General features: G+C 35.2%; 1 protein-coding gene across 1 annotated transcript; it reads left to right on the top strand.

Moving 5' to 3' along the window:
- Window positions 1-2,408: 2,408 nt before the first annotated feature.
- On the top strand, window positions 2,409-2,627 carry LOC308653920 (keratin-associated protein 19-3-like; the record flags this gene model as incomplete). The annotated part of the gene is made up of 1 exon (XM_081302693.1): window positions 2,409-2,627. One exon carries the CDS (start codon window positions 2,409-2,411, stop codon window positions 2,625-2,627), a length of 219 nt encoding a protein of 72 aa, XP_081158819.1.
- Between the last annotated feature and the right edge of the window lie 11,132 nt (window positions 2,628-13,759).

Below are 13,759 nucleotides of genomic sequence, written 5' to 3'. Positions count from 1 at the left end.
AAAAGAAAAAATAAAAAAGATAATTTTTCAGTTCACTTTAGGTTTTACAACTTAGCATACAACCAATATCTTTTTAAAGAAATGTGTGTCACTCTATTATAATGGATATCTTCATTTGTTTATTCTTTCACTTGAAACAAACAAGGGAAAACCTGTTCTGTAAATTGTATATTTGAGTAATTTTTTTCTTTTAAAGCTAATAATAATTGGTTTTGTGGAAAGTGTTATGTTTCATTCCTTCAAAAAGAATAAAAAGGATAGTTGCTTATTTGATTATTGAAGTTTTGAATTTATGTCTTGCCTGGTTTTACATTTTTGTGGATGTGTACTTATCCATCTCAAACACCTGCTAGCTAATAGTCATTCTCACTTTACCTGGCTGAGTTATATGGACAAAATGTGGTATCTTAACCATTACTTGTGCTTCTAGGTATTCAAAAATTCTCATTGAGAATAAAAATTCATTAGCAAGACTGTGGCAACCTGGTGAAAGCCTGACTCAAAATCTAAAAACAAAACTTGAATAAAAATGCTGGCGGTGTAGTTCAGTGTCAAATTACCCTGGGTTCAATCCCCAGTACCAAAAAACAGAAACACAGAGTAAAAGAGAGAGGTTTAAAATTCAGCTTAACAACTTTATCAACCATTTCATGTTCAGTTGAGAAATAAGAGTAAAACATTATTTATATGAAAATCAAAGAACATTTTTAGGTTAAACTCTCCTGTACACATTGAAAGACATACTGAGCCATTTTTCTCTCAGAGCAACTTGCTAAGGTATCCTAAGGGTATTGCCCAGATTGGGAGAGCCAAGCGATTTCCTGTCAATCTATGTAGGACTTCTCCAGTAGTTCAATAAACAGTTATGAATTCCCTAGTGTGTTGTTTACAAGAACTGAACAATTTATTATAGGAAATTTACCTTTGAAAGAATTCTTGTAAACCTCATAAAAACTCAGTAACATGTTCAAAGTCATATGAATTAAATGTGCTTTTAGTGATCCAAGCTGAAAGCTAGTGCCTACATGGAGATTAAACCAGGAGAGGGCCAGAATTGGACCTGGTGCATTGACTCATGAACTGCTGGTCTAATGAGCCGAGGCCAAATTTCCTCATGGATATATGTCATTTTGCCAATGTGACTTCAGTGTGAAAACCTTGAAGACCACCTACATTTTAAAATCTGACAGAAAGCCTTAGGGAATGGGGTATATTTTTTAACAGGATACCAGAAAGAAAGTCTTTTAACAGATAAGGAGGGAGTAGTCTAAGGTTTGCCAGAGAATAACTGGATACCAAATAGACTCAAAAACAAAGGTAAATACCTTGTAGTTAATATGAAGGTGAGGGAGAAATGAGAAAACATTAATTGAGATAAATAAAAGGAAGTCAGTGCAAAAGGTGTGACAACTGTGTGCTTTTATGTGGCTGTTCCTAGTGAGCACTGTGAGAGCAGGAAGAAAAGAAAAGGTAAAGAATGAATGAAAATAAGGTTGTGCATGCATTGCTGAAATAAGAAAGAGAGGAAGAAATTGGCTGGAGTGTGTAAAATAGAATAGACACAACCTGCAATTTTGTAGGACTTTGAATAGAACCAAACATAGGGGAGACGTAGGGGATTTCAAATAAAAATTAAACTATTAACTGATAAGCCTGATTACAAGACAGATTTTGAATTAATGGTTATATATTTTACAGCCTCAAAGGTTCCTGAAGCTGGTGTGTAATTCCAAAATATTACAAAGATTATTATGATTAAAATGCTAAAATTCGCCATGCACCTTCTTCCCGTGAGACCATAGACTATTGCACACAGCAGGCCAACAAAGACTTTTTGATTTAAGATGCTTTCATATATTTCAAGAATAGGCCCTTTCTTAAGTCCTCACTTTGAGAAATATGCTTTCTTTTTGAAAAATGCAGATGCAACATCTGCAAACTGAGCCAGTAGGTATAGATACAGCAGGAGATGGAGTCATCATTTTGGCAGATAACAGAACAGAGATAATGTTGAATTGTAAAAAGAATAAAATAAAATAAAAATACATCACATGTAGCTGATGCAATGTACTTGGTAGCAAGCCATTTTATTTAAGGCTTGGAATGTGTGTATTTTGAAGAGTCAGTCATTTCTTCTCATAAAGGTGAGACATTAAGTTAAAGGACATCCCAAATAGAACATTAAATAAACTGAAGTATTTTAATGAGAATAGGGGCCTCTCTGTGTCATGAGATAGCAGATTAATGAGTTGTGACATTAAAGGTAATACCTAGAGTGACACAAAAGGAGGGTGTGCTCATGACTATTCTGTGCTCCGCCAGGGTATATAAGCATCCTTCTGCTCATGTTAGCATTCACACTTGTGATCTTGCCCTGAACAGCAAACCAACTCACCACTCCTGACACCATGAGCTACTACGACAGCTACTATGGAGGCCTGGGCTATGGCCTTGGAGGCTTCGGTAGCCTGGGCTATGGCTATGGCTGTGGCTGTGGCAGCTTCCGCAGACTGGGCTATGGCTGTGGCTTTGGAGGCTACGGATATGGCTCTGGCTTTGGAGGCTATGGGTATGGATTGGGCCGCCCATCATACTATGGAGGATATGGATTTTCTCGCTTCTATTAAAATCCTGGGTGTCCTGGAAACCCAACACCTAAAGTCAAAAGAAGATCACCAATACTAGACTTCAATCAACTAAATCAAACAAGCTCACCCTGGGCCAATCCAAGATTGAAGAGAATTTAGCATCTACAATTTTAAGAATAATTATCATCTTATAATTTCATACATCATGACTTCTTGTATCCCCATCTATACTTTACAAAATGTAACATTTTTAGTTTCCCTTTACAATAAATTATCCTAATTTAAAACAGCATTCATGGCTTTCATTTTTCATTTAACTTTTTACTATACTTGTTAATACACTTAGTTTAAAAAAGGACTGCAAATTTGGCTTAGTATTGAATGTCCCTGGGTTCAATCCCTGGTTAAAAAATTGTATATATATATATATATATATATATATATATATATATATATATATATATACACACACACACACACATATACACACACACACACATATATATGTATATATATATACATATATATATGTTAAGAATGAAAATATTTAAGTACTGATTTATTGTACTTGGAACTGCAAATGAGTACAAGTTCTCTGAAAGGAAGATTTCTCAAAGAACTCTGAATGAAACCAACATAACACCCAGCTAGCCCATTGCTTGGTATATGTCTGAAAAATCTAAAAATCAGTATTGTATAGTGATACAGGCAAATCAATATTTGTGGTAGAATAATTCACAATACCCAGGTTATGAAACCAGCCCAGATACCATCAACAGATGAATAAAGAAATTTTACTCAACCATAAGGAAGAATGAAATGTTGGCATTCCCTGGTAAATGGTTGGAACTGGAAAACCTCATACTAAGTGGCCCAAGTCAGACTCAGAAAGTCAGAAATAGAATGTTTTCTCTCATATCTGGAAGCTAGAGCAAAAATAGGGGGGTAAAAGGGAGATCCCATGAAAATAGAAGACAGATCAATGGAGCAAAGGAAGGAAATCGAATGGGATGAGATGCACAGGAAAAGAGTGGAAGGGTGTAATGAAATAGACCAAACTACCCTATGCACATACGTGAATATACCACAGTGAGCTTCACATTTGAAGCACTAATCTAAAAAATACTATAAATAAATAGAAGGAAGACCAGAAGAGCAGAGGAAGATGAACAGAGGGGGGAGAAGGGGAAATACTGGAGACTGAAAAGGAGCAAATAATATTCCATGCTTTTATCAGATGAGATTGATATTTAAATTTAGCACTTTAAAACTTGATGATCTTGGGGCTGGGGATGTGGCTCAAGTGGTAGTGCGCTCGCCTGGCATGCGTGCGGCCCGGGTTCGATCCTCAGCACCACATACAAACAAAGATGTTGTGTCTGCCGAAAACTAAAAAAATAAATATTAAAAAGTTCTCTCTCTCTCTCTCTCTCTCTCTCTCTCTCTCTCTCTCTCTCTCACATCTCTCATCTCTCTCTCTCTCTCTTTAAAAAAAAATTTAAAAAAAAAACTTGGTGATCTTTCTTATCCAAAGGTACCCACATGAAGAATATGTACCTTTTTGGTTTGTTACAAAAATATGTTTATTTGGCCCAGTTAATGATGAGAAATGTAACAATAAAACAAAATATTTCTCTGAGAGTACATATTGAATATCAGCTGTTTGGGGTAAAATCCTATCTTGCTTTCTTCCTAGTCCACCTTGGTATGGTGTGGTGGCGTTCTACCATACAATCATTGCCACCACCTCTCTGCTAGCTGTTAATTCAGAACCAGTGAGGGGAGATGGTGGATTTCGAAAAGGCAAACAGACTTATAAAGAGAAAGCTGGGACCAGGTGTGACATTGTCCTCTGATGGAGAATCAGTGACTCAGAGTTAGCTCCACATATTTATTATATAGGTTTTATCATCAAAAGGTTATTTGTGGGAAAGTTTCTGCAAAGCAGGCGGACTGAAGGATGCAGCACTGGTGAGACATTAGATTTATCTTGTTATGCTCAGAATTCTCTATCCCTGGGAGCTGGTGCCTGAGCTCAAGGTTCAGAATGATATAACTACGTGCCTTTGCACAGAGTTTCCTAAGGCTGGGCATCGTCAGAGCAACTGGATAACCTTGACCTGAACCTTTGCACAGGAAGTTCCCAGCACAAACACAACATGAGGCAGAGATCATGATTCAAGTCACGACTCTCCACAAATTACCACGTAGAAATATTTTTCAATTGGCCATAGAAATTTTAAAAATCACTGTCATTAATTTGGTGCAATCTATATTGAAACCATGACTGGCTTTCAACTTCATGCACTCTAACCAAGTTTCTTATAATGCTGACCTTGGTTTAACTGCCAACAAGAAGTGGGCTGTTTCAAATACTTCAAGTAAGTATTTGCTTATGAAAATTAGATAATAAAACCTCACTACAATTTAGAGAAAAAAAGTTAGATTTTCAAACCAAAACAAAGTAGAAGCCTTTATTTTCAGTTAACCAAATTCAGTAATACCAGGGCATAATACAAGGATAAAGTGTGAAATTAGCAGAAATAATGTAAAGTTACTCAGTGCTTACTCTAACACCATCTTGGAGAGGAAAGAACCTTCAAAAATGAAATCATTTGCTAAGGATCAAAACCTGTCCTGTGATGTAAATCCCAGGCTGGAAACCTGTTTCAATGACTAGTTGGCATACACCTGCCCCATCACACTGTCCCATTCATGGGCACTACCTTCCTTTCATGCAATAAATGAAGTATCTTCAAAGTTCTGGTCATGTATTTCTCTGAAAAGTTTAATTATCAGGGCCAAGGGACCACCTCTAATTATTTTGATTTTTGAATATTCTGTTGTACAATGGTGAATCTGTCAATTTCTAATTTAGCTATAGCTATGTCAGATCAAGTTGTAAAAGTGCCAAATCCAAACATTTAAAAAAATTATTAAGAATATCAGACTTATTTACTGAACACAGGGATGGATTGGCATAGCAGATAATATTAGCAACTCTTTGACACAATTAAGTGAAGTTCTATAGTCTCACAATGAAGAAATCTGAGAGGGTGTATCTTAGTGTCATCACTGGGGACCGTACTACTTAGTTGGAGTAAATCAGAATTTCACACCCCACTCTTCTACTAACTAAGTAATGAATGACATTTTGTATTTCTAAAGAAGAAAACTTTTTCAATATAATTATTTGGAGAAAGTATTTAACACTCTCAGTATAATGCAATTTTGCCACATTATTACACCCCTGATTGCAAGATTATATTGATTGAAGCTGGAATTAAAAGAATAGCTCTCCAGAGCTTCATTTCCTTTCAAGGAAAAGCTATGCCTACTCATAAAAATAATGCAATTCACAATAAGGGGATGGGAGCTAGGGAAGAATAGAGGTACTTTGGGTTAGACAGAGGGGAGTGAAGGGAGGGGAAGAGATATGGGAACTAAGAAGGGTATTAGAATGAATCAGACATTATTTCTCTATGTACATATATGATTACCCAACAGAGGTGATTTTACATTGTGTACAACTAGAAGAGTGAGAATTTATACTGCATTTATGTCTGGTTGTCAAAATGCATTCTACATGATGTAGGCTCCCTATTTACCTCTCTTATTGTTTCTCTTGCTGAGAAAAAACTTTTTAGTTTAAGTAAGTCCCATTTGTTGATTCTTGTTATTAACTCTTGTGCTATGGGTGTCCTATTAAGGAATTTGGAGCCCGACCCCACAATATGTAGATCGGAGCCAACTTTTTCTTCTATTAGACGCAGAGTCTCTGATTTGATATCAAGCTCCTTGATCCATTTTGAGTTAACTTTTGTGCATGGCGAGAGGAGGGGATTCAGTTTCATTTTGTTGCATATGGATTTCCAGTTTTCCCAGCACCATTTGTTGAAGATGCTATCCTTCCTCCATTGCATGCTTTTAGCCCCTTTATCAAATATAAGATAGTTGTAACTTTGTGGATTAGTTAGACAAAACCATGGAATTTGCAGGGAAATGAATGGCATTAGAGCAGATTATGCTAAGTGAAGCTAGCCAATCCCTAAAAAACAAATGCCAAATGTCTTCTTTGATATAATGAGAGCAACTATGAACAGAGCAGGGAGGAAGAGCAGGAGGAAAAGATTAACATTAAACAGAGACATGAGGTGGGAGGGAAAGGGAGAGAAAAGGGATATTGCATGGAAATGGAAGGAGACCCTCATTGTTATACAAAATTACATATAAGAGGTTGTGAGGGGAATGGGAAAAAAAAAACAAGGAGAGAAATGAATTACAGTAGATGGGGTAGAGAGAGAAGATGGGAGGGAAGGGGAGGGGGGATAGTAGAGGATAGGAAAGGTAGCAGAATACAACAGTTACTAATATGGCATTATGTAAAAGTGTGGATGTGTAACCGATGTGATTCTGCAATCTGTATTTGGGGTAAAAATGGGAGTTCATAACCCACTTGAATGTAATGTATGAAATATGATATGTCAAGAGTTTTGTAATGTTTTGAACAACCAATTAAAAAATGCATTCTACAGTCACATATAACTAATTAGAACAAATAAAAATAAAGAATGCATCACAGAATCTTCAGCCCCACCGCTGAGGAAAGAGCTGACAGAGTTCAAAAGGCAGAAAGACATCATCCAATCTGCCAGGCTTATTTGTGATTTTATAGCTTCCAGTTGATTAAATGAGAAATAAATATTCAAATTAACAATTATCTTTCAATTTAGAGTGTAATGAAAAATAGTACCAGTTTTGAAGAGACTCGACAAAAGAATTAAAATGAGATGCGAGGTATTCAAAATTCCTTAATTACAACAAAAAAGTATTAAATATACACATGTTAACATATTGGATTTCATGACAGTAAAAAAAAAACTTTTCATATATAGACATCTTAAAGGGAACAAACCAAACATATACTTAAAGTAAATATTTTCAAGACAAACATCTGACAAAACATCTGTCTATAAAGAGCTCCTATAAATCAATGCTGATATTACAAGCCCTCTTGAAAATGAGCAAAACACTTGAGCAGGACATTTCAAAAAGAAGGTATCTAAATGACCAATATGAAATGATGCCCACTGTCATTGCCCATCAGATAAATATCAAAATAAAACAATACTCTGCTATTATTACTGCATGCCCACAAGGGGAGTCAATAGTTAAAACAGGACATTGCTATAGATGTGTCTAGAACTGTATTATATGCTAGGAAGACTATAAACTTAAAATCCCTTTTGGAAAGCTACTGACAAGATCTATTGAAGTTAGGTGTTAAAATTTAAAAAGATAGTTACGTCTGGGAAATATATTGATTAGAAAGAATCAATGGAAACATTCTGGTGTATGGCATGCTTGCTGAAGTAGTAGAGGCATACAGTTCTGCCCTCACTGTTCATGGCAGAAGTTTTCTAACCCCACCCCCAGGGGATGCCTAAAATTATTAAGATAGCAGCAAACTCTATTTCTCCCATGCATATGTACTCAACACAAAATTTATTTGACATACTGGATGCAATATTAAAAGCTAATAATTAATAGAACATTTATCACAGTATATTGTAATAAAAGTCTTGTGAATGTAAAGTCTCTGAAAATGTTTTGTGTGATTAGCTTCTTATCATGGTGATAGGAGGTGACACAGTGCCTACATGATGGAATGAGGTGAGGTGACGCTGGCATTGTGACATATTAGCACTGGCTACTTAAGAGTTGCTTGAACACAAACTCGGCTACCAGGACAGTTGCTCTGGTAACTGAGATGGCTAAACCATAAGCCCTTAAATAAACTTTTCCTCCTCTACAATTGTGCTGGTCCAGTCATTTTAGTCATAGCAGTGAGAAAGCTGATTAAAACAAACACCATGTTTGATGGTAGGCAACTAAAAGTGTAGAGATTGAAACTGCAGATGCAGGGAGCAGCTTTTTCACTGCTGTGATTAAAAGTCCCAAAAAGGACAATTTTAGAGGAAAAGTTAATTTTGGGACTCACTGTCGCAGAAGTCTCAGTCCATAGAAACCAGCTCCAATTCCTCGGGATTCAGGTGAGGCAGAACATCATGGTGGAAGACTATGGCAGAGGAAAGTGGCTCACATGATTAGGTAAGAGAGAGAGAGAGAGAGAGAGAGAGAGAGAAACTCCACTTGCCAATTACAAAATAAACAGCCAAAGCCTTGTCCCCAAGGACCCACCTCCTCCAGCCACACTCTACTCACCTTCAGCTACAGTTCAGTTAATCCAATCAAGGGATCAATTCACTAATTGGGTCGAGAGTTTCATGATCCAATCATTTCATCTCTAAACTTTCTTGCACTATCTCACACACGAGCTTAGGGGAATCTTTCACATTCACACCATACCATTTCATACTGCAAAAAATCATCAAATGTTACACTTAAATTTATATAATGATATACTCCATTATCCTGCATGTATTATGCTTCCAATAAAATAACAATTGTAAATGAAATAAAGGTTATATATTCTTCTAAAATAAAAAATATCTTGATCTCATCTCTTCTTAAAATCCTATTGGTTGGATGCATTCAGCAAATTTCTAAACCTGTGTGGGGCATAATGCTCACATTTAAAGACTTTGGAATTCACTCATCTTTGCAACACTTACTTATGGTGTTGTCATAGCATAACAGTTATTGTAGAGACGTAAACCCATCTAGTCCTGAAAATACACCATTGAAAATCACTTTTAGGACAAAACTTATTTGTCTTTCATTTATAGGAAAAAGAAAAGTAACAGAATTTGAAAGGTTTAAGGTTAAAATTACAGTCACAACTGAGGGAGCTTAACCATGCTAGAGGTCAGTTTTGACTGTAGTTCACGACTTCTTCGTGCCAGATTATGGACTTTTCCCTTCAGCTCTTCTTTTCTACCCTTATCTTTTAATATTATTTCGGAAACCCTGTGGATATTTTAATGCACTTTGGAGATCCTGGAGATATTTCTAATGTTAATGATATCTATTGAATATAAAAGAGTCCTGGGTTTAAATTTTCATTTTATATATAATATCTAAATAATCATTGAATGGGTAATTGATATTGCCTGAAAAAAAATAATAAAAAAGGACACAATAGGCAAAGAGAACAAGAGCAAGACCTTATGGTGAAAGAGAAGATACAAAATGAAGCAGGAGAAAACAGGTTATTTATGTCTTATTAATGTATTGATGGGCTCTAATCTTGCTAAGTAAAATAAGCCAGACCCAGAAACATTAAGGGTCAAATGTTTCCTTGATATGTGGAAGCTAAACCAAAATAAGGAACAAAAAAGAGGAGCAGATTCCATGAAAATGGAATAGAAGAGAGATCAGTGGAGTATAGGAAGGGGCATGAGGGAGAAGAGGGAAGGAAGAGAAAAGGGAGGAGCATTGTAATGAATCCTATCTAACGTTCCTATGTACAAATATGAATAAGCCACAGTGAATTTCACCTTTATGTGTACCCATAATGCACTAATTTGAAAAAGTAAAAATAAATAGAAAGTCAGAAGAGTTGAGCAATGAGAACCAGGGGAAGGAGAAGGAAGAGAAATTTGAAGTACTGGGGACTGAATTGGGGCAAATTATATTCCATGTATATATGACTATGTCAAAAAGAGCCCTAATATTATGAAACCTAATATAAGGAACCAATAAAAAAAGCAAAAGTACCCAAAGAAAATTATTAAAAAATATGAACTATTTGATCAAGTATGAAGTACATTTGGTTTAAAATGTACACACTAATACACAAGATTACACCAAATGTTTACACTTATAGAATTATCTGGTTTATACCTATGAGTCATATACCCTACTTGAATCAATTAACCCACAATATTCTGTTTGTAGAATATTCAGAGGAATTCCAGTAATATGGTGACCTAGGTTAAGGTCAAGGAGATAGACATGAGCACCATAGGTTCTCACTGAGAAGTTCTGGGGGATCATTTTTTGAGACTCATTTAAACCCCCTTAATCTAATCACTTCACAAATGTCTAGGGAACTGAAAGCACCTGTACAAAGGGTCGCTCTTTGTTTTGTCTGAGCAAATTGTTTTTCCAGGACAAAAAATAAAAATACAGAAACCATCAACCCAGAGGATGGAGACTGTGGGAAGCACCCTTCTTTCTATAAAATTTGTTCCTTTGTTTTCTATAAGCATCTGAAGCTAAAGATTGATTAAAATGAATACCGATAACTGTACAAGGGAGAATTGAAATGGGTTGTGTATAAAGTAATTTATTATAAAGGACTTTATCTGTCCACTTCTATATTATACATTGTCTCTGCAGAACAGAAGATCTATACCTGAACTGCTATCAAAATCTCCACGCTTTTACACCACGTGTATTATGCATTCTGAATTCACTATCTACTCCTAAAATTAAATGTAAAAGTTACTAGAAGAAGGAAAATAGGTTTACAAGTATAACATTTTAATCATATGTGGTCTTTATTCTTCAACATTGTTATTAAAGAGTATGTACACTCAATGTGAGTATATTGTCAGCTGTGGCTAGGAGACATTTACCTCTAAATCATACTGTCTTACACCAAAACAAACAAATGAGAACAGAAACATTTTTAAAATGATGTGTTTCAATAGATTTATATATTTCACAATTTCATCTATGTTAACCTGGTAACTAAGGGGAGAACACATGGTGGGTTATATTTTAAAAGGGATTTTTAACATGCCTAATAAGATGGCTGAAATTCAGAGCACTGGCAACAAGTGTTGGTGAGGATGTGGAGTGACAGAAAGTCTCATAGCTTATGGGAATGTGAAATGGTACAGCAAATTTGCAAGATCATTCGGCAGTTTCTTGTAGAGCTAAAGATACTCTTACTATATGATCCAGTAATTGCACTTTTTGATATTTACTTAGATGTGTTGAAAGCTTATGTTCACCTGAAAATATGAACACAAATGTTTATAGAAGTTGTTATGCTTTAGATTTTTGCAGTATACTCCAAAAGCTCATGTGTGAGATAATGTAAGAATGTTCAAAGGTGAAGTGTACAATAGGTGGATTAATCCACTGATATACATTTACTGGGTTGATAACTGTAGGCAAGTACGGTGTGGCTCAGGGGGAGCCTTCACACTTTATATTTTACCCCTGCTGAGCATACCTTACTCTCTGCTTCCTGGTTGCCTTGTCCTGAGATGATTTTCACTGCCATACCATTCCACCATGATGTTTTGCCTTACCTTGGGCCCTGAGCTATGGAGTCCTCTGACCATGGACTAAACCTTTGAAACCATGACACAAAATAAAACTTTCCTCCTCTAGGTGGCTTTTGTCAGGTGTTTTAGTCACAATAATGAAAAACTGACCAAAACAGAAATTTTATGCATAGTTGCTATAACTTGAAAACAAAGCTGCCTTTCATGAACTAAATGAACTCACAAACTGTGTTACATGTATACAGTGGAATAGTAGACAGGGATAAACAGAAATGAGCTACCCAGGAAAGGAGGGGATTTTAAAAGCATATTGCTAAATGAAAGAATTCAATGAGAAGAGGCCACGATACTGTATGGTTCTGACTATAAGATATTCTGGAGGAAAACATAAAAATCTATAGACATGATAAACAGATCTGTGGTTGCCAAGAATTTTAGAGAAGTGAAGAAAGAGGAGGTGAAACTTGAGTTTTTGGACCAGTGAAATTATGATAATATAATTGTTTTAGCCTGACTTTATAATCTTGCCTAAACCCACAAAACTGTAAAATATAATGAGTAATTCCTAATTAAATGGTGGAATTTTAGTTATTAATAATTTATCAATTTGGTTCATCAGTTGTAATTCATGAGCAATAAATACTAATGCTAAATGTTAATAAGAGGAAACTGTGTATAAATATGGAGGATATAAGAAAACTCTATTTATAATCAATTTTTCTTTAATTGTAGAACAGTTCCAAATATAAAGTCTATTAAATTTAAAAAGGATATATAAGATATCAAATATATTGATCAGGAAATGGCAGAAAACAATAAGAAAGGGGAAAAATGCTATTTGCATTTTTGGAAAACATTGAAAGGATATGTCAGGTAAGAGGGTTAGAATCTGAGAGGTAGATTCCTTATCAGCCTTTAAAGTTGCTTCTGAGTTAATTTTTTTTGACTTTTTTTTTTCTAGTTATACTTGGACACAATACCTTTATTTTATTAATTTATTTTTTATGCGTGCTGAGGATCAAATCCAGCATCTCACACATGCTAGGAAAGTGCTCAACCACTGAGCTACAATCCCAGCCTGTGAATTAAAATTTTGATCATAGTTTTTGAGCAATTTTTTCAAATGGTTTCAAAGTCAATATAGAACTATACAATATAAAGAGTGAATTCTAATGCAAAGAATGGATTTTAGTTCATAATTAAGTGTTAATAATAGTAAGTAACAATCATAAAAACCATAACAATCATAAAAATCAGAAATATTTTATTGCCCAAAGTAATAGGCAATAGTAATGATGATGATAAGTGTTTCAAACTTAAAAAAGAGATTCCTTCATTATTTCTAGAATTTATTGCTAGTGGACAACATTTGAATCAATGCTTTATGACCTTTAAATGTTTATTTCCTTATTGCTGAAGAAGATTGTTAATTCACTTTTTAGGCTGAGGAATAAGATGCTTTAAAAGGACATGATGGATTACAAAGCACTGAATTTGGCACATTTCTTTATTTTGTAAATCAATCATATCAATTCAAGGAAAAACAGACATGAAAATAATACTTACTTGAAAAACACAACTATTAAATGTAATTAACATCATATGCCTGTCTATGAAAAATTCTGTTTGGGGAATGGTATGCCAGACTTTGAAGACAAAGCAAATATTGAAGCAAGCAAGGTCAGTCTTCTCGTTTAATGATGCAATAAGTTTTAAGGGCCACCCTAACTCTGTAGCTAAGCACACTCAAATAATTTAATGAATGCAAAGCTTGCTCCTCGTGTCAGAAGACAGTGAGTTAATGAGTACAGTTAAGCAATTGGAATTTTTAAGGATGACACAAGTAGGTTATGTACGTGACTTATCACATGATCTGAGTTTGGTATATAAGTACCCCCCTACACCTGCTGACATTCACACTCAGGAGCTTGCTTTCAACAGCAAACCAGACTCAACATCTTTGAAACC

This window comes from Spermophilus citellus (assembly GCF_964194105.1).
Source record: "Spermophilus citellus genome assembly, chromosome: 7".
NCBI classification, from domain to species: Eukaryota; Metazoa; Chordata; class Mammalia; order Rodentia; family Sciuridae; genus Spermophilus; species Spermophilus citellus.
The sequence above is the reverse complement of the archived record's forward strand: the minus strand, read 5'-3'. Positions and strand labels throughout refer to the sequence as shown.